We start from the raw sequence: 27,694 nt of genomic DNA, 5'->3' as shown, positions 1-27,694 counted from the left end.
AACAGAGTGGAGCAGAGACAATTAAAAGCAACACCACCAGATTCAGGAGATCTAAAAAAAGTAAACTTGAAGTAGAACTGAAATGCGCGGGGTTAAAATTTTGCCTCACAACATAGCCTATGACGCTCTCGGGGTCCAGTCGTGTGACTGTGCAAAATTTTGTGGTTGTAGCTGTGACGGTGCACCTGCCAATCCCGGACATACGCACATACATACATACATACACACACTTTTTCCCCATTATAAGATAAGATAAGATAATCCTTTAATCGTCCCACCATGGGGAAATTCAGAGCATTACAGCAGCAAGGCAGGAACAAGTACAGATACAGATGCATAAAGGCATTACATTGACTGTAGGTAGGTACATATACGAAAAAAAAAGATATAACCAGACTATGACAACTTTGGATCTATCAGTTCACTGTTTGGGTCGTTCTCCGTTTTGGACAGTGCTGGTTATACAGCCTAACTGCAGCAGTAAGGAAGGACTTTCGATAGCGCTCCCTCTCACATTTAGGATGAAGTAGCCGGTCACTGACAGTACTGCACATCTTTGTCATGGTCTCATGCATGGGATGGGAATCATTCTGCACCATGTAGCTCACCTTGGCCAGTATCCTCCTGTCGCCTACTTCCTGAACTGGATCAAGGGGGCATCCCAGGACAGAGCTGGCCCTTCTAATCAGTTTGTCCAGCCTATTCCTGTCCCTGGTTGATATACCACTACCCCAGCACGCCACACCAAAGAAAATGACACAACAGAGTTGAAGAAGGATGCAAGGAGTGCCCCCCTAACTCCGAAGGCACTCAGCCTTCTGAGCAGATAAAGCCTACTGTGGCCCTTCCTGTACACTGCATCCAAGTGATGGGGCAAAATTGTTTGGTGAATTGGAATGCGCGGGGTTAAAATTTCACCTCACAACATAGCCTATGACGCTCTCGGGGTCCAGACGTGTGACTGTGCAAAATTTTGTGGCTGTAGCTGCAACGGTGCACATGCCAATCCCGGACATACACACACACATACATACACACACACATACACACACATTGAGCTTTACATATTAGATAACTAGCTGAAGAGCCCGGCGTTGCCTGGGCATAGTAACCAACTGTGATTAGTTATAACAAATTATAATGATTATATTGCACATAAAAACATTTCACATCATATATTCAACACTACAGATTTGCAACACAAATTAACTAAACGAGAACCCAAGTATTGATAGTATTTTATTTTCAACTCATTCAAGAGCCTTTTGATAAACAGCATTTTTGGTTTTTCCTTTCGGTGCAAAGATGAACAGATTTTTAGCAGTTCCAACTCTTGAACAGACCACGTAAAGTTGACCATGAGAAAAGCATGGAGATTGCAAATCGATCCCTACTACGTTCAAGGACTGTCCCTGAGCATTGTTAATGGACATTGCAAATAGCAGTTGAACTGGAAACTGGAGGCGATTAAAATAAAAAAAAAATCAGATGGAATGAGTGGAATTCTTGGAATGAAAATATCCTCTCCTTTGGCACATCCTGTTTCTGAGCTGTGTATCTAACCCTATCCTGTGTGATAATGTCTTCTGAGCTGTGTACCTAATCCTCTCCTGTGTGATACTTTCTGCTGAGCTGTGTATCTAATCCTATGCTATCATGTGTTACTGACTGCTCAGCTGTGTATCTAATCCTATCCTGTGTGATACTATCTGCTGAGCCGTGTATCTAACCCTATCCTGTGTGTTACTGACTGCTGAGCCGTGCATCTAATCCTCTCCTGTGTGATACTGACTGCTGAGCCGTGTATCTAGTCCTGTGTGATACTGACTGCTGAGCCGTGTATCTAATCCTATTCTGTTTGAACTGGAAACTGGAGGTATTTAAAATCAAAAAAACAAATCGGATGGAATGAGTGGAATTCTTGGAATGAAAATGTCCTCTCCTTTGGCACATCCTGTTTCTGAGCTGTGTATCTAACCCTATCCTGTGTGATAATGTCTGCTGAGCTGTGGACCTAATCCTCTCCTGTGTGATACTTTCTGCTCAGCTGTGTATCTAATGCTATCATTTGTTACTAACTGCTCAGCCGTGTATCTAATCCTATCCTGTGTGATACTGACTGCTGAGCAGTGTATCTAATCCTATCCTGTGTGATACCGTCTGCTGAGCCATGTATCTAATCCTATTCTGTTTGAACTGGAAACTGGAGGCGTATTCTGTGTGATACTGTCTGCTGAGCCGTCTATCTAAAACTATTCTGTGTGATACTGTGTGCTGAGCTGATTATCTAATCCTATCCTATGTGATACTGACTGCTGAGCTATGTATCTAATCCTATCCTGTGTGATACTGGGCTCCCCCTGCAGTCTATGTCAGAGGGTGGTCTGTGTTGGCACGGTAATAAATTGTGTTGTTTCCAGCTTTACAGAAGGACGATAACACCATAGAAATGATAAGAATAATAGACAAAATTGTTTGGTGAATTAGAACGCACGGGGTTAAAATTTCGCCTCACAACATAGCCTATGACGCTTTCGGGGTCCAGACGTGTGACTGTGCAAAATTTTGTGGCTGTAGCTGCGACGGTGCACATGCCAATCCTGGACATACACACATATATACAGTGGGGCAAAAAAGTATTTGGTCAGTCAGCAATAGTGCAAGTTCCACCACTTAAAAAGATGAGAGGCGTCTGTAATTTACATCATAGGTAGACCTCAACTATGGGAGACAAACTGAGAAAAAAAAATCCAGAAAATCACATTGTCTGTTTTTTTTTCATTTTATTTGCATATTATGGTGGAAAATAAGTATTTGGTCAGAAACAAGCAAACAAGATTTCTGGCTCTCACAGACCTGTAACTTCTTCTTTAAGAGTCTCCTCTTTCCTCCACTCATTACCTGTAGTAATGGCACCTGTTTAAACTTGTTATCAGTATAAAAAGACAACTGTGCACACCCTCAAACAGTCTGACGCCAAACTCCACTATGGTGAAGACCAAAGAGCTGTCAAAGGACACCAGAAACAAAATTGTAGCCCTGCACCAGGCTGGGAAGACTGAATCTGCAATAGCCAACCAGCTTGGAGTGAAGAAATCAACTGTGGGAGCAATAATTAGAAAATGGAAGACATACAAGACCACTGATAATCTCACTCGATCTGGTGCTCCACGCAAAATCTCACCCCGTGGGGTCAGAATGATCACAAGAACGGTGAGCAAAAATCCCAGAACCACGCGGGGGGACCTAGTGAATGAACTGCAGAGACCTGGGACCAATGTAACAAGGCCTACCATAAGTAACACACTACGCCACCATGGACTCAGATCCTGCAGTGCCAGACGTGTCCCACTGCTTAAGCCTGTACATGTCCGGGCCCGTCTGAAGTTTGCTAGAGAGCATTTGGATGATCCAGAGGAGTTTTGGGAGAATGTCCTATGGTCTGATGAAACCAAACTGGAACTGTTTGGTAGAAACACAACTTGTCGTGTTTGGAGGAAAAAGAATACTGAGTTGCATCCATCAAACACCATACCTACTGTAAAGCATGGTGGTGGAAACATCATGCTTTGGGGCTGTTTCTCTGCAAAGGGGCCAGGACGACTGATCCGGGTACATGAAAGAATGAATGGGGCCATGTATCGTGAGATTTTGAGTGCAAACCTCCTTCCATCAGCAAGGGCATTGCAGATGAAACGTGGCTGGGTCTTTCAACATGACAATGATCCAAAGCACACCGCCAGGGCAACGAAGGAGTGGCTTCGTAAGAAGCATTTCAAGGTCCTGGAGTGGCCTAGCCAGTCTCCAGATCTCAACCCTATAGAAAACCTTTGGAGGGAGTTGAAAGTCCGTGTTGCCAAGCGAAAAGCCAAAAACATCACTGCTCTAGAGGAGATCTGCATGGAGGAATGGGCCAACATACCAACAACAGTGTGTGGCAACCTTGTGAAGACTTACAGAAAACGTTTGACCTCTGTCATTGCCAACAAAGGATATATCACAAAGTATTGAGATGAAATTTTGTTTCTGACCAAATACTTATTTTCCACCATAATATGCAAATAAAATGAAAAAAAAACAGACAATGTGATTTTCTGGATTTTTTTTTCTCAGTTTGTCTCCCATAGTTGAGGTCTACCTATGATGTAAATTACAGACGCCTCTCATCTTTTTAAGTGGTGGAACTTGCACTATTGCTGACTGACTAAATACTTTTTTGCCCCACTTTACATACATACACTTTTTCCCCATTATGTACCTAGGGGCAAAATTGTTTTTTGAATTGGAACGTGCGGGGTCAAAATTTCGCCTCACAACATAGCCTATGACGCTCTCGGGGTCCAGACGTGTGACTGTGCAAAATTCTGTGGCTGTAGCTGCGACGGTGCACATGCCAATCCTGGACATACACACATACATACATACAAACATACACACACACACACACACACATTGAGTTTTATATATTAGACTTACTGTAAATTTATGAAGATTATTTACTCTAGAAGACCCATAAGGAAAAGGTGAGGATGTTGGTAAAGAGTCATTTTCATAAAATTAGCTGAGCATTGGAACTGTAAATGTTCTTCAGTGTGCTGCTGACATTGTGCATGTAAAACGATTGTTAGCGAGTCTAAGTTGAAATTAATAAAATATCATGTCATCTATACGGATAACGAGCAAGTGACAAAACTTTCACAAGATTATTGTCTGTTAATCTACACATTTAAATTTCTGATGGTAATACATAATTTTAACATTTTCAGCATGAATAGTCCTTTAATTAATGTGTTCTATATCTATATGTCCAGTCATTTTATGTTTCAAATACAAACATTGCACCCGCTTCGGCTGCATGGGGATATGAAGCTGTTCACCGATTGTGGGATTTGTCTATAAATGTACAGTATATATCTGCTACGATCCTTATTGATTTAGCATTTTGGCAGCAGTACTGATGCTCACATCAGCACTGCAGCCAATTACTGAGCGTACTGACTCAGATGGGGCAACCACTGGCATGAGCTGCTAGCACCCAGGTTTGGTAGGACAACACCAAAGTGGACATGTAGTTGGTATTAGGGTAACATGGCCCCTTACCATTTGCCACTCCAGCCAACATTTGCAAGCCCTTTACAGTGTTTTTCTCTAAGGACACAAAACGTGGCCACTCTAGTGAGATCTTCATGCTGAAGGGCTGCATACACTATTCATTATTTGATTTTTCATTAACATATCTATTTTTTTATATTCGACCTACACAGATTGTTGAGCCCAATAATAAATAGAGACTGCTCTGTATGCACTATATGATTTTAAAGTCAGCTGTAAATATAATGTTTAAGATTGTTGGATGAAAACAGAAAATGACTTTAAATAAAAGTCTGCATAATACAATTCCCACATTGCATTGGTGTTCATTTTAAAGTGAATCTGTCACCAGTTTTAGCCACCAAATCTGAGGGCAGCACAGTGTAGAAATAGAGACCCTCATTCCAGCGATGTGTAACTTACTCGGCTACTCAGTTAAGATTTGACTATGTTTTTCAGCCTGAGACTACCATTAGAGGGTTACTACACCTGCTGCCACATAGTCCTCCATATTCCTGAGCTCTGTATAACCCTGCCTCCACCACTGAATTACAGCTTTCTGCCTATGCACAGTGTACATAGAAAGCTTCCAATTAGTGGTGTGAGCGGGTTATACACAGCTCCGCATATGAAGAACTGGTAGATCTGAAGCAGATCAAATAGCATGTGACCACTGCAGCCATCAGCTTCCCATACTGCTGTAATCATCGCTCAGCCGTCACCGTACTAATGAGGAGAATCTTACAGTGAGGCCAATTTTTTTCACAATTTCACTGCACATGGACTTTTTCCAATTTTCCAGTGCGTTATGTGGTAAAATGAATGGCATCATTCAAAACTGCAAATTGTCCCACAACAAACAAGCCCTCATGCATCCATGTGGACAGAAAAATTCAGACATTATAGCTCTGAGAAAGAAAATGAGGAAAAAATAAAAATGCAAAAACAGAAATTGATCACGTTGGGACATGAAATGGTTAAAGGAATATTCAGTAGGATACAGTATGTTATCATTTTTTATTGGAGGAGATCTGATCTCTGGGACCCAACCAAGTCTGAGAACTGTAGCGTTCTTGCCACTTTTGGGCGGAGGGCTGAATCTGCGACACAGCCTCTTTGTTCTCAGGATCAGCGAGTCTCCCAGATTTTGCAACCCGATGGATCAGAAAATGATAGCATATCCTGGTAATATCTTACATAACATGGGAATACTCCTGTAATGTTACCTTGGGCAAATTTTGGTAAAAATTTTTTCTCTGAATTACAGAATTACATGCACACAAAATTAGTGAATATTACTTTTTGGATTAATAATTGTCTAACTAAACTTCTTTGACTTTCTTTCAGAGAATGGTCCTCATCTTTTTGTGGAGGTAGAGCAAACTAAAGTAATTTCCCATCGAGGTGGTAACGCAACATTGCCATGCAAGTTTTTACATGACTCAGTTACTGCTGGATCACCCTCTCACAAAATCCGTATCAAGTGGACCAAACTGACTTCAGATTACCTCAAGGAGGTGGATGTCTTCGTTTCAATGGGACATCACAAGAGGATATATGGCAGCTACCAGGGAAGGGTTTACCTACAAGGAACAAGTGAAAATGATGCTTCACTTGTCATTACTGACATAACACTGGAAGACTATGGCAGATATAAATGTGAAGTCATTGAAGGACTGGAGGACGATACAGCTGTTGTGTCATTGGACTTACAAGGTATATTTTCATTAATTTTTCTGAAGAGCTGATAGACCTGTGATATCAAGATCTAACTAAATGTCCAATTTTATTACCACAATGTTTTTTTAGTTTTACATATATTAAATGATATCAGTTTTAACTTTGGCCTTTAAAGATTTTGTTGGCAGGAGGAAACACTAATAGTTAAATCTAGCAGTCCAACTGGAACTGGCCCACTACCGGTCAAATGGATTTATGGTGATACTAGGTTTTGTTACATTAAGTGGTCTGTCCATGAGGTGTATCATAAGTAAAACCCATATTAAAGGGGTTGTCTCTTAAAACTAAGTTATGACCTGTCCAGTAATAGGTGATAATTTGTTGATCAGTATAATGGGGCATAAAGCATGCTTGACTGCCATAGTATTCATTCCCTATCAGTCCCTTAGGATAAATGGAGTGGCGGTTGAGGTGGAGTTGGTGGTTTTCTTAGCATTTTGTTAAGAAAACTAGAGACACTGTCATGTTGGTGCTGTTATACTGATTAAAATGAGACTTGGGGTGAAGAAATCTGTCATGTGGCTCTTGTGCAATCAGTGTTAGAAGTTTTCAGCTAACAATATGCTCATTCTCTGGGGTTGTACCATAGGCAGAGTCTAATCGTCCTGCTCCAAGCCAGAGAAACTAAGGAAAGACCTGCCCACAGGCCATCCCAAAACACAAACTGTCTGTCTTAATAATGAGGAACATTTTTGTCCTTTGTGGCGGACTGTGGGCAGTTCTTTCCTTGGTTTCTCTGACTTAGGAAAATAAGACTCTGCCTACAGGACCGCCCTGGAGCACGGGCACCTCATTAGCTTAAAACTTCTAACACTGATTACACAAGAACCACAACACGGATTTCTTCACCCCTGGTATCATTTTAATTAGTTTAACACTGTGAACCAGACAATTCCTGTACTTTACTTACCAAAATCCTGCTGACAGGTTCGATTTAAGCTATATTTACGATATGGGCATGTGAAATAATAAAATGATTATAACATGAACTGAACAGGTAGTGGTTCTTTTTTAGAATGGGCCCTCAAGATAAATTCTTTACAACGCCCCAAACTGTGGTGTTATTTCACTTTCTGATTTAGACAGCCAAAAGGATAGAAGCACCTTTCTTAGTGCAGATATTTCCCGCCAGCACAACTTAAGTAATGGTGCTAAAGGTTAGGTTCCCAAACCAAGTAGTTAAAAGTTATAAACCTAGGACTCAACTTTAGGATATTCAGAAGAATATTTATTGTAGTACGTAAAAAAACGTTTCGGTCAAATTTTGACCTTCAGTTACTACAAAATCAAATCATAGACATAAAAAATAAATAAATATAAAAAACATAAAAAAATAATCAAATTAACAAAAAATGAACAGAAACAAGGTATGTACATAGGATATGGTCAAACATATAGCAACATCATTAAATGCAGTCAAATCTAACCAGAAACCGCACTCAATCAACCCTAGGACTGATAACAAGAGGAGGAAAAGAGAAGGTAAGTATCCCCAATGGGGTATGTGACGTACCGTACAGTACTGTACCAAATACGTGGTAATAGGTAATAAACCTATTGTGAAGCTTCATGTGCTCTTAATCTATTAAATAGAGAATTAACAAGAGAGTGAGTCTCAGTAGTGGCAGGTAAAGGGTGCAGTTTTGGCATGTGAATGCTACTCACTGGGGTGGTCCGTCCCACTGCCCGTTGTAGTATGCGAGAATACATATATGGGGCCATAAATAAGATGAGCAAAAAGATATGCATATACCAATGTGTGTGATCATATAGGGACGCTAGGTTACCTTATACACTGTGTGCAGAATTATTAGGCAAATTGTATTTGAGAGAATTCTTTTTATTATTGAACAACTATGTTCTCAATCAACTCAAAAGACTCAGAAATATCAAAGCTTAATATTTTTGGAAGTTGGAGTGGGGTTTTTTTTAGATTCGGCTATCTTAGGAGGATATTTGTTTTTACTGTGCAGAATTATTAGGCAACTTAATAAAAACCAAATATATACCCATCTCACTTGTTTATTTTCACCAGGTAAACCAATATAACAACACAAAATTTAGAAATAAACATTTCTGACATTCAAAAACAAAAAAAAATCAGTGACCAATATAACCACCTTTCTTTACGATGACACTCAAAAGCCTTCCATCAATAGATTATGTCAGTTGCTTGATCTGTTTATGATCAACATTGCGTGCCGCAGCCACCACAGCCTCCCAGACACTGTTCCCAGAGGTGTACTGTTTTCCCTCCCTGTAGAGCTCACGTTTTATGAAGGACCACAGGTTCTCTATGGGGTTCAGATCAGGTGAACAAGGGGGCCATGTCATTATTTTGTCTTCTTTTAGACCTTTACTGGGCAGCCACGCTGTCGAGTATTTGGATGCATGTGATGGAGCATTGTCCTGCATGAAAATCATGTTTTTCTTGAACGATACCGACTTCTTCCTGTACCACTGCTTGAAGAAGGTGTCTTCCAGAAACTGGCAGTAGGTCTGGGAGTTGAGCTTCACTCCATCCTCAACCCACAAAGGTCCCACAAGTTCATCTTTGATGATACCAGCCCATACCAGTACCCCACCTCCACCTTGCTGGCGTCGGAGTGGAGCTCTCTGCCCTTTACTGATCCAGCCTCAGGCCCATCTATCTGGCCCATCAAGAGTCACTCTCATTTCATCAGTCCATAAAACCTTAGAAAAATCAGTCTTAAGATATTTCTTGGCCCAGTCTTGACATTTTATCTTATGTTCCTTGTTCAAAGGTTGTCATTTTTCAGCCTTCCTTACCTTGGCCATGTCCCTAAATGTGGCACACCTTGTGCTTTTTGATACTCCAGTAATGTTGCAGCTCTGAAATATGGCAAAACTGGTGGCAAATGGCATCTTGGCAGCTTGACGCTTGATTTTCCTCAATTCATGGGCAGTTATTTTGCGCCTTTTTTTATCAACACACTTCTTGCGACCCTGTTGGCCATTTGCCATGAAACGCTTGATTGTTCAGTGATCACGCTTCAAAAGTTTGGCAATTTCAAGACTGCTGCATCCCTCTGCAAGACATCTCACAATTTTTGACTTTTCAGAGTCCGTCAAATCTTTCTTCTGACCCATTTTGCCAAAGGAAAGGAAGTTGCCTAATAATTAAGCACACCTTAGGCCGGTTTCACATTAGCGCATTTTCAGCGCGCGCACGGCCGGGGGTAGCTCCGCCCCCAATCCGGCTCTCTGCCCGGCGTGCCCGCCCCTTCCTTGTAGCGCCGCCTCCTAGCGGACAGCGGCGCCTGTGATCGGCGCACCCTATCTTTAGCATAGGGTGCGCCGATCGTGCGCAGGCCGTGCGCTAGTTGCGCTTTGACCTGCGCTGCGCACTTTTGACGGTGCGCCGTGCGCGCCAAAATCCGAAAAGTTTGATTTTGGCGCGCACGGCGCACCGTCAAAAGTGCGCAGCGCAGGTCAAAGCGCAACTAGCGCACGGCCTGCGCACGATCGGCGCACCCTATGCTAAAGATAGGGTGCGCCGATCGCAGGCGCCACTGTCCGCTAGGAGGCGGCGCTACAAGGAAGGGGCGGGCACGCCGGGCAGAGAGCCGGCTCGGGGGCGGAGCTACCCCCGGCCGTGCACGCGCTGAAAATGCGCTAATGTGAAACCAGCCTTATATAGGGTGTTGATGTCATTAGACCACACCCCTCCTCATTACAGAGATGCAGATCACCTGATTTACATAATTGGCAGTTGGCTTTCAAGCCTATACAGCTTGCAGTAGGACAACATGTGTAAAAAGGATGATGTGATCAAAATATTCATTTGCCTAATAATTCTGCACACAGTGTAGAAGCCAGTAGATGAGGCAAAATATGCACGTATGCTGTTCACTGGGGAGATCCATCCCACAGCCTGCAAATGTGTTAGAGACTCTGTACAGAGGGCCATTGCTAAAATAGCAGAGAAAGAATCTGCATACTGCGATATATATATATAAAAAAATGTTTTTTATATTTATTTAGTTTTCATGTCTATGCATTTGATTTTGTAGTAACTGAAGAAGGTCAAAATTTGACCGAAACGTTTTTTTAAGTACTACAATAAATATTCTTCTGAATATCCTAAAGTTGAATGCTAGGTTTATAACTTATTCCCTGGGAATGAGTCTGCATTGTTCAGTGAGATTAATGTACCTTCTTCTAGATTCCAACAACTTTCACTAATTTATATAATTATACTAGCTGAAGAGCCCGGCACTGCCCGGGCATAGTAACAAACTGTGGTTAGTTATAACAAATTATAATTATCCTCCATCCCATAGTCCCGTGCCCATATACCCATCATACATATCCACCATCCCATAGGCCCGTGCCCATATACCCATCATACATATCCTCCATCCCATAGGCCCATGCCCATATACCCATCATACAAATTCGCCATCCCATAGTCGAGTGCCCATATACCCATCACACATCCTCCATCCCATAGTCACATGCCCATATACCCATCATACATATTCTCCATCCCATAGTCCCATGCCCATATACCCATCATACATATTCGCCATCCCACAGTCGAGTGCCCATATACTCATCACACATCCTTCATCTCATAGTCCCATGCCCATATACCCATCATACATATCCTCCATCCCATAGTCCAGTGCCCATATACCCATCATACATATCCGCCATCCCATAGTCCCGTGCCCATATACCCATCATACATATCCTCCATCCCATAGTCCAGTGCCCATATACCCATCACACATCCTCCATCCCATAGTCCCGTGCCCATATACCCATTATGACGTCATCATCACCATGGCAACCGTTATGACATAACCGTCACCATTGCAACCTATTAAGACATCATCGTCACCATGGCAACCATTGTGACATCATAATGAGGGGAGGGGCTTGCAACCTATGATGACATCAGCGTCGCCATGGCAACCATTATGACATCATAATGAGGGGCGGGGCTTGATACACACACTTTTTCCCCATTATGTAGATAGGGGCAAAATTGTTTGGTGAATTGGAACGCGTGGGGTTAAATTTCGCCTCACAACATAGCCTATGATGCTCTCGGGGTCCAGACATGTGACTGTGCCAAATTTTGTGGCTGTAGCTGCGACGGTGCACATGCCTATCCCGGACATACACACATTCATACATACAAGCATACACACACATTGAGCTTTATATATTAGATTACTAGCTTCAGAGCCCGGCGTTGCCTGGGCATAGTAACCAACTCTGGTTAGTTATAACAAATTATAATGATTATATTGCACATAAAAACATGTCACATCATATATTCAACACTACAGATTTGCAACACAAATTAACTAAACGATTACCCAAGTTTTGATAGTATTTTATTTTCATCTCATTCAAGAGCCTTTTGATAAACAACATTTTTGGTTTTTCCTTTCGGGGCAAAAGATGAACAGATTTTTAGCAGTTCCAACTCTTGAACAGACCACGTAAAGTTGACCATGAGAAAAACATGGAGATTGCAAATCGATCCCTACTACTTTCAAGGTGTGTGTGAGTACATGTGTGTATGTGTGTGTGTGAGTACATGTGTGTGTATGTACATGTGTTTGTGTGTGTGTGTACATGTGTGTATGTCCCGCAGCTGCCTGCCAACCCACCTCCGTGCAGTCACAGCTGGCAGGAAAGAGGGTGGTTTGCGGCCTGTGCTGGAGATGTGAGTACATGTGTGTCTGTATATGTGAGCATGTGTGTGTATGTGAGCACGTGTGAGTATATGAGTGTGTATGTGAGTACGTGTGTGTGTGAGTACATGTGTGTACTCACATACACACACGTACTCACATACACGTAATCACATACACACACACGCACTGAACGTGTGTGTATATGTGAGTACGTGTGTGTGTGTATGTAACTACGTGTGTGTATGTGAGTACGTGTGTGTATGTGAGTACGTGTGTGTGTGTGTGTATGTGAGTACGTGTGTGTGTGTGTGTGTATATGTGAGTACGTGTGTGTGTGTGTATATGTGAGTACATGTGTGTGTATGTGTGAGTAGGTGTGTGTGTGTATGTGGGTACGTGTGTGTGTATGTGAGTACGTGTGTGTGTGCATATGAGTGTGTGTGTATGTGAGAACGTGTGTGTGTGTATGTGAGTACATGTGTGTGTATGTGAGTATGTGTGTGTATATGTGTGTGTATATATGTGAGTACGTGTGTGTGTATATATGAGTACATGTGTGTATATGTGTACGTGTGTGAGTTTATGTGTACGTGTGTGTGTATGTGAGTACATGTGTGTGGTGTGAGTACGTGTGTGTGTGTATATGAGTGCGTGTGTATATGTGAACACGTGTGTGTATATGTGTGTACGTATGTGTGTGTATGTACATGTGTGTGAGTGTGTACATGTATGTGTGTGTGTTCATGTGTGTGCATGCACATGTGTGTGTGTATGCACATGGTGGGCAGGCAGCAGCGGGTTCGGTGGGGGGTTCAGCGGCGGCGGGGGTCCTGGCAGTAGCCAGCTGGCTGGTAAGACCACGGTTTGCAGCCTGTGCTGGAGACGGCGGGTCCAGCAGCAGCAGCAGCAAGGGGGTCCGGCGGCGGCGGGGGGTCCCAGCGGTGTCCCGCTCGTGGTACTGTGGAAGGGCCTGGTACCACCAGCGGGTGCCATATTGGAATACCCATCACTTGGGTATTCCAATATGGCGGTCAGCGTACTTCCGGTGTGGTGCGGTGGATTGTGGGATTCGGGGTCATCTAGACGGAAGTGGATGACAGACAATTTAAGGCAATTATATATATATAGATAAAGCAGGGATGTGGAAACCACAAAAATATGACCAATAGATCCAAAATGGCAAAAAAGTAGATTCTTATATTAGGGAATATACACAGAACGGGAAAAATGGGGAATATGTGCTAGAAGACAAGCAAAGTGCAGCAGTGCTAGAGGACGCGTGACCTAACTCTGGCCATATTATCACATGTAGAAATTAAGGTCAAAATACCATCCTTTACTAAAAAAAACTATGCATCCTGGTAAATTCTCCGGTGCAATACAAGGGGATTGAGGAGCAACATGCTACCAATACATATGGGTGCAAGTTACTACAAATACAAGCATCAACATAGCTTCAAAAATTAGTGGGCTAGTGGTGAGGCATCTCATGTGAAAGAACACAGTACCCACCCCAAGAAATGACATACAGAAAAGCCCACCCACACTGGAGTGAACAATAAAGGATAAGAATGTTACCTCAGGAGATGAAAATTCGGATGGCTGGGCGGTCAGTGCGTCACCCCGACGTGCGTTTTGGAGATGTACTCCTTCGTCAGGGTGCGTGAAGTGTATTAAAACCGTAGGTATAAATACCGCCGGACCGGAAGTGCCCGTGATGCGGACCGGAAGTGACGCTTGTGCAGTCATGATAACCAGGAACGCAGGATGGATGCAGCGTCATGCGGTGGGAGGGACCCGGTGAAGCCAGTCACTTCTCCACACACATAGAGACACCAAGACCATCACACATGCCGGGACCATCACACATGCTTACAGGACCGTCACCACGTCAGTTCCAACACCCGTGTATCATGGAAAGGAATATCCAATATTAACAATATACCATTATTTATGCCGTTATCTATGCCCGAGTTTGCCAAGGTATATGTAAAGACCAAAAGGGAAGATATAAAAGAGGAGATTATCAATAATTACAATAGTATCACTGCACCTCACTAAATCCACATTATAAACAATATATAGACACTAAGTGTCAAACCTTCATATCAACTAGTGTATATGGATTAAAAACACACATGTGACATGCACAATGTGAACACGTCGATCAGACAATGCTCACACCACCCACTAACTGAGATACAACAAGAAAACACAGAATGACAGATTTGCAAAAGTACTCTGCAATAAAAAATGGCAGTAATCAGCAAGTGCTGGATAACAAATACAGGGTATTTAGTCGATACCTTTTTTGCGCAAAAATATGTACACCAAGCTGCTCCACCACGTTAAGGTAACCCCTATCGAAGCAGTCCCTATGTAATGTATTAAAAACCTGAACATGTGAACAGTGTCTAATATGAACAGGATTCAGACAGGCCGCTCCCTAGTATGGGCTTGTGGTCTGAGACAGCTCTTATGTGCATGTCACACAAGAGAGGGGTGGGGTCTCCCAAACCATTCTAAGCAAGGAAAAAAACGGATTAAAAACACACACGTGACATGCACAATGTGAACACGTCGATCAGACAATGCTCACACCACCCACTAACTGAGATACAACAAGAAAACACAGAATGACAGATTTGCAAAAATACTCTGCAAAAAAATGGCAGTAATCAGCAAGTGCTGTGGGTGACAGTAGACACAATAGTATATAATCTTGATATCCATGGAATTCATATATCCGGGTAAAAGCAGTGGGCATATACATTGTATAACTCATATCACAAAAACATGACATAAAAATCATAAATGAAAATAAAAATCATAAATAAAAAAATAAAAAATGAAAAATAATGAATAAAAAAATAAAAATAAAAAACATAATGACATATGAACACAAAAACAAAAGATACAAAAAATATATATATACAAAAAAATACAAAAAATACATATGGCACATAATCATATCAATTGAAGGCAGGGCATTCTTCGTCCATGACAACCACGGAGGTGAAACATGATCTTCCAGGCTGCATCCAGTCCAGAAAGTGCAAAACATCAATCTAAAACAAAATGAAGAAAATTAAAATCAAAAATAAAATCAAACTGCTCCCAGTGCATATTGATACACTGCTCCATAACACGAAGGCAATCATAGAAACGGACATATGACAAATTCTCGTTTAATCCATTGGGATATACCGTATCCAACGTCCATATCCACCTTGTCTCTTTTTGGGCCAGACGTTGAGACACTCTCCCACCCCGAATCCCAACATCAATCATATCTATACCTTATACTTTTATGCCAATGCTGTCACAATTATGATAGGTCTTAAAATGCCTAGGTAGTGTTTTAAGTAAATTTAGATCATCTTCATTTGCCGTGGATTGTATGACTAAAACATGTTCCCTGATCCTAACTTTCAACTGTCGGGTGGTCAGCCCTACATAAATTAAGGAACAGGGACATGTAGCATAGTAGATGACATTACAGGACGTACAAGTAATGAATTTCCTGATCTTATACTGTTTATGTCCGGAAGAATCTGTAAATATGTCATCTTTGACCATATTAACACAAGCCACACAGTGGCCACAGGCATTGTTACCTCCACCCCTATTATGGGCGAAGTCATCTAAAAAGGTCTTAAGGGATTCACCAACGTAGTGACTATGTACAATATGATCCCGTAGGTTTTTGGCCCTCCTGAAAGTGATCTGGGGTTTATCCGGGATGATCTTAGTAATAATGGGATCCGTCTTCAGTATGGCCCAAGATCTGTTCAAAATGCCACGCATTTGCTCTGACCATGCCCTAAAATTAGTGATGAATCTCACTGTATCAGGTGTTATGAGCTCATTTTCTGCTCCACCAGCTGGAAGTTCTCCTTCCGTTCTCCCTCTGGTAGTGACAGAAGGTTGTGAGGATAGTTTCATTGGTAATGGTCTGCCACCTGACGAGGAGGATAGTGATTGGATCTATGGAGTATCAGACTGGATATAAGACAGCCAACGCCCTATCCTGTTGCTGGTGATTCAGTCTGTTTCTCAGGTCTTGGACTTCAGCTATGCTACAGTCATCTCAAGTTAAGTTTGTTTTTTTGCTAATGTTCACACTTGCTCTTGTTTGTCAACTCAGTTTTTGTGTGGTCAGCCAGCCCTGCTGGGCTGTGCTGAATTTCCACTCTTATTTATCTGTTTTTGCCAATTTGCCTTTTTGTCCTTTATTAGATTGGCCTCTTTTTGCTCTGTCTCAGAATATTCCAGAGTGCTGATATAGTGGGAGAAGTCTAGTGACTTCAGGGTTAATTTTGTTATCAGAAGTGTTGGACATTATTTTTGGTAGGGTTTTTTGGCAGATTGCAGACAGTATCTTTCCTTTCCTGTCCTTTCAAGTTAGTTTGGCCGCATCGTTTGCTCAGCCTATTTTTCTGCCTTTGTTTGTGTTTTCATCTTGCTTCACCGTCAATACATGTGGGGGGCTGCCTTTCCTTTGGGGTCTGCTCTGGGGAGTTAGTTTTCCTCTTTTCTTACTTTAGGCTTATTTAGCTCTCCAGTTGTGACGAGGCGTCCAGGACCACCGTAGGCACGCTCCACGACTGCTTCTAGTTGTGTGTTAAGATCAGGGCTCTGCAGTCTGCATAGTTACCAACCTCTCTGGTTTTCTGAGACTTAGCGTTGTGTTGCTTTTTTCCTCCTCGGTGACCCATTCATAACAATCAGGTTTACATTGTTCATCGCCAGTTTTATATAGGAGAGAATTCCTATTACTGTGCTTGGCTCGAAGATACGCCCGTTTAATAGAGTGATTACCATATCCCCTCTCTGAAAAACAATTCTTCAAATCTATAGCCTGAGACTCAAATTCTTCTTCGGTTGAGCAGATGCGTCGAAGAAGCAGAAACTGGCCGATTGGTACAGACCGCACCATATGTGTCGGGTATGAGGAGGATGCATGCAGGAGCATATTGGTGGCCGTCGGTTTTTGAAAAATAGTTGTTTGGACCATTCCCTCATTCCTCATAAGAACGCACTCCATAGATGACAGACGATCAGACATCAGGAGGTCCCTCTCCCACAGCCCCAGGAACAGATTGGCATAGGAGGGCGCAAAGGCCGCTCCCATGGCTGTTCCCTCGAGCTGCAGAAAAAAGGACCCCCTGAAAACAAAAAAATTATGCGTAAGGGTAAACTCCAAGACTTCCAGGATAAGAGCCCTTAAACCAGGGGATAAATTGGACATTGACAGAAAAAACTCCGTGGCCCGCAAGCCATCACCATGGCGAATACTGGTATATAACAATTCAACGTCCATGGTGACTAAAACAGTATCCCTATCCAAAATGAGGCCATCTGTCTTACGCAACAGCTGATTCGTATCTTTGAGGTACGAGGGCATGACCTCCACAAGCGGCTGGAGCAATTAATCCAGCCACTTGTTGACACACTCCAAGTAGCTCCCCCGCCCCGAGACTATAGACCTACCTGGTGGAATTTGTGTATTCTTATGTGTCTTGGGGAGGAGATAGAATGTAGGAATGGTTGGTTCAACTACAATCAATGCCATCAAAAGCTCTTTTGTGATAATATCAGCTTCCATTGCTCTCGTCAGAATCTCCCTGACTTGCGCACAAAAAGCAGACAAGGGGTTGTATGTTCACTGCTGCACTTTGCTTGTCTTTTTGTACATGTTCCCCATTTTTTCCTGTTCTGTGTATATTCCCTAATAAAAGAATCTACTTTTTTGCCATTTTGAATCTATTGGTCGTATTTTTGTGGTTTCCACATCCCTGCTTTATATGTTACAGAAACTGATCCTTTAATTGTCAAGTATTACCAGCATCCATTGCATGTATTGTAATACACAGGATGCTGTTATATACCATTGCTTGCATGTTATATATATATATATATATATATATATATATGTATAATATCCAAGTATTTGTACATTGTACGAAATGATCAGATAGTCATCTTATGTGATTAAGTCTGTGTTTCTTAAGAAACTCTAATAAACAGAATTGTGTAGTTAGTTCATCCAGTTTTGCACATGAATATTTTATCGGGATGACCTCTAAAGATGTTTGCAAACCAGTCAGGCTCCTTGTTTTCTGCTGTTAATTATCATGTTCTATTACATTATGTACATCACCTCTTTGGTTTCTACTCATAGCAGAAAAGGTGTTAAAGTCAGACAATGTTACACACAAAATACTTAAAAATATTTTCCTTACACTTGAATTTCCAGTTCAAATATGTCACTATATCTCCTGATTTAATCTTTATATAGCCCTAATTGCATTAGTACAAAGCAACATACAGTATGTAGCACCAGCATCTGAACATAAGGTAAATCTCTATTAGGCCCCCTATATTTTTGCTTTTCCCTCTTATGATAGATTTAAAAATAAAATATGATGAGATCCTGAATCTGTCACTAACTACTAACAATGACAAGTGATGTCCATAATCTGTTTCCCCATACATCTCCAAACAAATCTTCCTATACCTCCACACACACAATCTCTGCTCCTCTCAAGACTTTCTTCTCTCCTCCGCTGGTACCATATGTTGCTCATACCATCGTTTTTCCTGTGCATCCCTCATCCTCTATGAAGAGGAGGATGAATGAACTCATGGAGATCAACATCCGACACTGCGGAGACACCATCACGTGTTTCTCAACGCAGTGATTCTAGAGCACTGCCCCCATCCCTTATGGGAAATATGTAAAACATGCAAAACAAAAGCCGCGGAGACACCATCACGTGTTTCTCAACGCAAGCAATGACCAGCCAGGTCTTTGCCCGGGAAGGAACAACCACGGGAAGGGCAGTCTCCAATGAAGGAAACCACCTATGCCAAAACATGGTATCCATCCACATACAGCTGTTTCGTGGTATTGCCCCTCATCAGTGTGGAGTAGGAAACTGGCTGGTAGGAGCCATGCCTAGTAAAAAGACTATGAAGAGGAGGATTCCTCTAGAATTCAGTATCTCAGCATGTCCGATTGTCTCCCACATTTGGAACTTTCAGATGTGACCTGAAAATGCATCTCTTTAAGAAAGCCTGCAACCTGCAATAACCCTGTTACCACCACACCGGAGCTACTGCAGCCTCTAAACCTACTGACTCCTTCCCCATTACCCTGTAGGTTCTAAGACCACAACAGCATAGTCCTCTTCCCATCTTTACCAATCTGTGAATGTTTGCAAATTATTTTTGATGCTTTAAAAACAGATAATAATAATTTAATTGACATCAACAGCGCACAATAGACACTAAAGAGGTCCACTGGGGTCCCATAATTGTGCTTATAATTTTAATGCTGTGCAATTTTGGCAGGGGGGATATAACTAAATGGGCATTCAGGTATGGCGGGTTTGGCCGAATAGTTACAAAAAGTTTGGTTTTCGGTACCAGAACAGTACCCGGACCGGATCCTGGACTCCATTCACTTAAATGGGGGGCCAAAACATCCAGTGTTTGCCTACAGTTACAGCAAAGAAACAGAAAAGAAAAACATCGACCATAATGTCCACTAAAATAGTTATTATTATATCTCAGGTTAAAAACATAATGGAACATATAAGTGTAATTTAGTCAGTATGCAGCAAAGTAGGATGCAACAGCCAGGAAGGATATATACAGAATATTCTATAATATCTATATAACAAATGCTGCAATGTAAAATTACCATATATAGATTCGAATTTAAAGTGACAAGTGCAAGTGCTATGCTGAAATTATATTGCCAATATTCCCTGAATGTAGTAAGGTAGTGATGCTAATTCCAAAGAAAGTGACCTGTGCAAGTGCTTATACAAAAAACACATAAAACCTAGTACTATCACAACAAGGTGACGTGTGCACTGTTTTTCAGACAAATAATAACAACCTATTGCTATCACAGCAATAAATTAAATCAAAAATAGTGCATAATTTAGAAAGATGGTATTAATATCCAGTATATAAGACTAGAATTTAATATAAAATCCAAAAATGATAGTATTAATATCGCGGTCTATGCCCCGGAAGTGTGTCCTGCATGTGAAGACTTCTGGGGCATAGACCGCGCTGGAAAATACCGGCGCATGCGCAGTAGCGATTATATGCTTCGCCCACAGTTTGGCAAAGCATACTGCGCAGCCGCCGGTGGCCTTTACAATGCGGAAGCGCGGAAACCATCGTTATCTGTGATATTCACAGATGAAGATTACGTGCAGCAAGCCAAGGAGGGGGGGGAGAAGGCGACTAAGCCACGCCCATCGGACCGGACCGCGGCGATTTGCATACATCCACAACAAGAAAAAAAAGGTATTTATGCCTCAAAGGTGCGGGGTCACGGGGAATAAATAATCCTAATAGAATCCTTATGGGACGCACAATTGGGTGATATCTTTACATGATATCACTAAATATGGGTGACAGATTCCCTTTAATAAAAAATAGTTTTGACTATCACAACCCTTCAAGGTGACTACACACTGTTTTCTCAATCCCTTTTATACTGGATAAGACCCTATTGCGCTTTATTGTCTCCCCAGCTTTCATTTTTGCATTGCTAGTAGGGCTAAGGGAGCTGTTTTAGGAAGTAGAGCAAAGAGCACTGTCCTGGAGAGTAGGGCTAAGAGCACTATATCTTGGTAGTGGGGCTTAGAGTGCTGTCCCTGGATAGTAGAGCTAAGAGAGATGTCCCTTGGTAGCAGGGCTAAGAGAGCTGTGCCAGAGTCCAATGCTCCCTATGCTAAGTACTGGCTTTGTTTGCTCTGATTCAAATATGGAATTATAGTGATGACTGACTGCATTCACTTTTTTTTTGTGCTAGCTGACTATGATCACTTTTTGTGCTTGGTTGACTATATTCACTGCATTCATGTTTTGTGCTGGATGACTGCGTTTACTTTTTGTGCTGGCTGACCGAGTTTATGTTCTGAGCTGGCTGACTACGCTCACTGTGCATTCACCGTGTGTGCTGTCTGACTGTGCTCACTGCATTCACTATTTGTGCAGGCTAACTGCATTCACTGCATGCACTGTTCACTCTGAAAAAGATGGCACCTGCTCCTTGTGCTGGTGCTGCCCCCACATTTTACTGCTCGCTGTATCTTCTCAAATTCAAAAACCGCATCAGTTCTCTGTGCTGGCTTCAAACCCTCTGCTAAGCAGTGGCTGTGTCATAGTGTCGAGGTCCCAAGACCTCCTTCTCTACTCCCCCCTTATCTCTTCTTCCCACAACCACATACAAGACTTCTCCCGTGCTTCCCCCATACTCTGGAACTCCCAATCCGCAACACATCAGACTCTCACCATCAACGGAAACCTTCAAGAAGAACCTGAAGACCCACCTGTTCTGACAAGCCTACAGCCTGCAATGATCCTCGGTCTACTGAACCACCGCACGACCTGTTCTACCCTCTCCTACTGTATCCTCACCCATCCCTGTAGACTGTGAGCCCTCGCGGGCAGGGTCCCCTCTCCTTATGTACTTGTGTGTCCCTTGTCCCTTGTCTTACACTTGTATATTACTCTTGTATATATTACACTTGTCTATATTTCCCCTTTTCACATGTAAAGCGCCATAGAATAAATGGCGCTATATAAATGCATAATAATAATAATAATAATGTAGGACGCAGCCAGTGCTTAGTACAAGGGTTGGCACCAGCACAGGGGGGAAGCTGCCATCTTAGATTTTGATCTCTGGTGCACACGTCAAAAGTGCTCTGACCTGCTCTCCACTTTCCTCATACAGAGAGTTGGTCAGAGCATTGTTGAAGTGTGGGCTGTATAGAATGACATGGTGGGCCGTATTTGTTCAGCAGTCCTTCAGTTTGATTCTTATGGTCTAGAGCACCTGCTGCCAGGGTGTAACTGCCAGTTCTGACCTTATGCCACTGCTGGGTATCTTTCATTTTCAAAGGGCATTAAGCATGATGTATCTTTCCTTTGCCACACAGAGATTTTTTGGCTAACCACTGCATCTATAACCATATCATGGTGTTCTCAGTGCTTAGAAATACATTCAGATATATATCCATAAAGCAATACCATCAGTGAGGCGTTTAGAATCAAAGTTATTAAGCGCTGCTTCCTGGTAGTTGGTTGGCAAATGCTTGCTGTACAGTTTACATGATATATAATAAATTGTTGATAGTTTATTACATGACTCAACAACCTGATACCAAATTTGTCAGTTATATTGGAAGATAAGATGCAGTTGAATGCCATTTATCATTAGTTAACTAGAAAATAATAGAAAAATACGGAACATTATCAAAGTTGCAATGAGTCATGATGAAACAAATAACATTGGTTGTGTTGATAAGAGGTTTATTTAGTACGCTGCTAAGTGTTCCTAAAATGTAACATTCCCATGATATCAACCTTAGATGGTAAATCGCTGAATAAATGCGAGGCTGATGTTCAATCTGATTAAAACATTTTAATTTGGCTGCTTCATAATTTATCATTAAGTTGGCATTCTTTCTAGCAGCTAAGCGTGTGTACTATATCTAAGTGTATCATGCTCAACTTCCTTTATCATCCTATTTAGATTATCAAACAATTCCTGGAGTGTAGTTAAGCAATTATATTTCAAATCAACGTAAAATAATTTATTGGGTTTTTTTGCACTGAGACCTTGTTTGTGATTTGTCAGATATCCTCTAGCTAACAAGAGGCATGTGTATCTCAAAAGGACAAAACAGTGTCCACATGTTCAAATCTGTAAACTTCCTAGCTATTTTCTTCTCAGTATTTAGCTTTCGAGGTTTATTGAAATTGGACCAACCATGATGTATTGATTGCTATAACAGCTTCCTTTTAATAAGGAGTTGTTGAGACAATATCTTTAAAATGTGATTGCACTTTTAGAAGCATGTATATCGCAAAATTTTCACACTCAGCGTCAACAGCCCTAAATACCCTGATATAATATTAATAATAATAAATTTTATTTCTATAGCGCTGACATATTCCGCAGCACTTAACATTTCAGAGGGGACTTGTGCAGACGATAGACATTACAGCATAACAATAATCACATAGATCATAACAGATACCAAGAGGATTGAGGGCCCTGCTCGCAAGCTTACAATCTATGAGGAGAAAAAGGTAGACACAAAAGGTGGGTGGTAACAGTTGCCCTGATTGTTTGGATCAGCCATAATGTTAAATGTGTAACAGTACAGACACAGAGGGCTGATAGATGCATAAAGCATGTGGGAACATGATGCAGGGAACCTGGTTATGGTAAAACTTTTGACTGTGCCACACAGGGATAATTGGGTTAATGTGTTGAGGCGGTAGGCCAATCTGAATAAATGCGTTTTCAGGGCATGCTTAAAATTGTAGGGATTGGGGACTAATCGTATTGACCTGGGAAGTGCATTCCAAAGAATTGGCACAGCACGTATAAAGTCTTGGAGACGGGAGTGGGAGGTTCTGATTATTGAGCATGCTAACCTCAGGTCATCAGCAGAACAGAGGGCACAGGTAGGGTGGTAGACTGAAACGAGGGAGGAGATGTAGGGTGGTGCTGAGCCATGGAGAGCTTTGTGGGTGAGGGTAATAAGTTTGTACTGGATTCTGGAATGGATGAGTAGCCAGTGTAAGGACTGGCACAAGGTAGAGGCATTATTGTAATGATTGGCAAGGAATATGATCCTGGCTGCAGCATTCAAGACAGATTGGAGGGGGGAAAGTTTGCTAAGAGGGAGACCGATTAGAAGAGAGTTACAACAGTCCAGACAATGGTTATCGCATTTTAACACAGAGCTATCTTCCTTGTGCTGGAGAGATTGTGGAAACCAAGGGAACCTCTACCATATTTTCTGGGGTTGTTCAAAAATCAAAAACCTCTGGCTTCAAGTCACAAAGCACATTAACCTCATTGCTAAGGACTTCACAATTACACCTGAAAGAGCACTTCTTAAATTAGACATGGAACAATTTGATGATTCGGTAAGACACATCCTCTTAGTGACCAAGACCATGTTAGCACAATGGTGGAAGAAAGCAGAGGTTCCCAAGTTTTCAGACATACTTGACAAGATAGGCCAACACAGTGATTTAGAACGCAGATTTGCAATTAACAACAATCACATTCACAAATACTCAAAAAAATGGAAGACCTGGAACAGCAAATTTCATATCAAATAGACTTAACAAGAGGCACTATATTTTGAAGTTTAAACCTGGGCGCTTTAGTACTGGGATGCTGTATCTCCTTCAAAGAATGTTACCCCATAATAAGGATTGTCGATTTTTTTTCTTTTATGTTGTTATTCGAGATATGTTATTCTATGCCTATTTTTGGGTTCTCTAGTTTTTAAATTTTTTTCCGTACCTGTACACGGTTGTTTATTCCCCACTCCCTTCCTACCTTCCTTTCCCTACCCTGTTTATTTCTCAAAAAAACAATAAAATTATTTGAAAACAACAGTCCAGACAAGAATGAATAAGAGAAATAGTAAGAGTTTTTGTGGAGTCAAAGGTAAGAAAAGGTCGAATTCTAGAAATGTTTTTGAGATGCAGATAACAAGAGTGAGCCAGTGATTGGATGTGGGGGGCAAAGCTCGATGTCAAGTATGACCCCAAGACAGCGGGCATGTTGCTGGGGAGTAATAGTGGAACCACACACAGAAATGGCAATGTCGGGTATAGGTACATTAGTAGAGGGAGGAAACACAAGGAGTTCAGTCTTTGACAGGTTCAGTTTCAGAAATAGTGAGGACATGATGTTAGACACAGCGTTTAGACAATCGCCGTTGTTTTCTAGAAAGGCTGGCGTGATGTCAGGAGAAGAAGTGTATAATTGGGTGTCATCAGCATAGAAATGGTACTGGAAACCAAATCTACTGATTGTTTGACCAATAGGGGCAGTGTACAAAGAGATATAGCCCTGGAGCAACATATAAAAGAGAGAGATGTCAAAAAATAACAATATAAAGACCAATGTGCTATACTGTACGTACAATAATTAGGCTGGGGTCACACTGCGTTATGGCAGTCCATTAGACGGACTGCGTTACACCACGGCATAACGCGATGTAACACAGTCCGTTAACGCTGCCATTCCCTCCCATTATCTGGCGCATCGCTAACGCATGCCATAATCGGCATGCGCTAGCTATGTGCCGTCATTCTGTGACGGAGCCTCGGACGTGGGCTGCTGCATCTGAGGCTCCATCACCACTAACGCAGATGAAGCATCTGCACTAGCGGTATAGCATAACGCGATCGCGTTATGCTATAGCGTTAACGCAGTCCGTCAACACTATGCGTTAGTCTTAGTGTTACCATAAATTGCACAGAGTGGCCAGCTACACATATACAGGATATATAAAAAAATGGGCAAAAAGCACTATATAAGAAGTTTTTTGACAGATATATTTGTATCTCTGGAATGGTGAGGTGTTTTTTCACCATTTAAATTTTTATTTTTGCTTTTGCTTTTCAGTTCACATATGGTAAAATGATTGGTGTCATTCATAACTCATTCCGCTAAAATTACAAGTTAAGACAGGAATTAGCAGTATTCTGTATAAATATCATTATAGCCCATACTGTCCAATCAAACAGCCTTTGTGGACGGGAATAAAACTCTGTCATGCTGTTTTCTACCTTTACTAAAGTATTATTGATATCCAGTATTATTCACATTCAGAGAAGTGTCTATGCGTCTCAATACTGTGAATCTGATGCTGGACGGCATTAATTGCTGACCTTACAAAACCAAAAATGCCCAGAGGATTTATGTAATTTTGAAGTTATGGCCCTTCTTTCTGAATCGTGACCTTTTCTGTTGTGTGTGACATTTTAGTTTACTCATCCATATAAACATCTGCGAGATATAGTTCTACACTAGGATTTTAATCTTAATGGATTTCCTGCTACCGTAGTGGGATTTTACATACATGCTGACATTTTGAGCTTTCATTATCCAGGAAGACAAGAAAATTGCTGATACATTCATTAGGATTTGAAGAAAGATTACAAATACAACAGAAAAAAAACTTGTGACAGACTCCAGAAAGAGCCTTTGTGCACACGTTGGGGATTCGTATGCGGAATTTTCAGCGCAAAATCGGCTTTTTTGACCGAACCCGCAGGTCAAAATCAGTGCATTTTTCCTGTTGATTTCCTGTGGATTTTGTGCAGATTTGGCCTGCATTTTTACACCTGCGGATTCCTAGAATGGAATGGGTGTAAAAACGCTGCGGAATCTGCACAAATAATTGACATGCTGCTGAAAATAATCCGCTGTGTTTCCACGTGGATTTTTCCGCAGCATGTGCACAGTGTTTTTTTTTTCCCATAGATTAACATTGTACTGTAAATCACTAGCAAATCTGCTAGCAAACCACACATGGTATATTGTACGTATTGTTAGAAAAGCAATTAATGAGGAAAAATTGCATTTTAGAATATATAAGATTTTCAGGCCAACTCTAGCCTACAAAAACTGCAAAGAGCTCAACATTAAAACATAATCAAATCAGTATCAAAATAGAAAATAAATTACCTTTAGTCAAGGTAAGCAATACAAATCCCCCCAAATTTTTTAAGGCTATGTGCCCATGCTAGCGTTTTTAAACGCTCAGGAAAAGGATCCCCTTTCCCAGAAAACGCGCGTCTTTTTCCGCGCGTTTCTTGCGCGACTTTTGACGCGTTTTTGACATGTTTTTTGACACTCGATTTCTGGGAACATTGGGGATGGCTAAAAACGCGGAGCAATGCGGGAATTAATGAGCCTGCTGCATTTTTAGCCGCTAAGCGATTCTTGAGCGCTTAAAAACGCATGCATTGGCACAAAAAGCCAAAAACGCATGCTAATTAATTGATGCATCTTTTAAGCATTTCTGCAGCGTCTGATCCGGCACAAACACTGCGGAAACGCTTAACAAAACGCATCGTGGGCACACAGCCTAAACATTTAAATACAGAAAACATCCAGAGTCCGCAGAGGTAGATCCTCTATATACAGTGGGGAAAAAAGGTATTTAATCAGTCACCAATTGTGCAAGTTCTTCCACATAAAAAGATGAGCGAGGCCTGTAATTGACATCATAGGTAGTCCACAACTATGAGAGTCAAAATGAGAAAACAAATCTATGATGTCAATTACAGACCTCTCTCATGTTTTTAAGTGGCAGAACTTGCACAATTGGTGG

The 27,694-nt window shown here is 41.7% G+C and overlaps 1 protein-coding gene across 2 annotated transcripts in view; it reads left to right on the top strand.

Moving 5' to 3' along the window:
• The window catches only part of HAPLN1 (hyaluronan and proteoglycan link protein 1), a 224,221-nt gene that overhangs the window by 179,029 nt on the left and 17,498 nt on the right, over nt 1–27,694 (top strand). For both annotated transcript variants that reach the window (XM_073583712.1, XM_073583659.1), the window contains one exon: nt 6,439–6,807. In XM_073583712.1, the coding sequence (XP_073439813.1) occupies nt 6,439–6,807 (369 nt within the window). The remainder of the gene's footprint in view (nt 1–6,438; nt 6,808–27,694) is intronic.

This window comes from Dendrobates tinctorius, unplaced genomic scaffold (assembly GCF_039654945.1).
Source record: "Dendrobates tinctorius isolate UK_male_01 unplaced genomic scaffold, ASM3965494v1 ptg000003l, whole genome shotgun sequence".
Taxonomy (NCBI): domain Eukaryota; kingdom Metazoa; phylum Chordata; class Amphibia; order Anura; family Dendrobatidae; genus Dendrobates; species Dendrobates tinctorius.
Note: the sequence above shows the minus strand (reverse complement) of the source record. Positions and strands in the feature narration are given on the sequence as shown.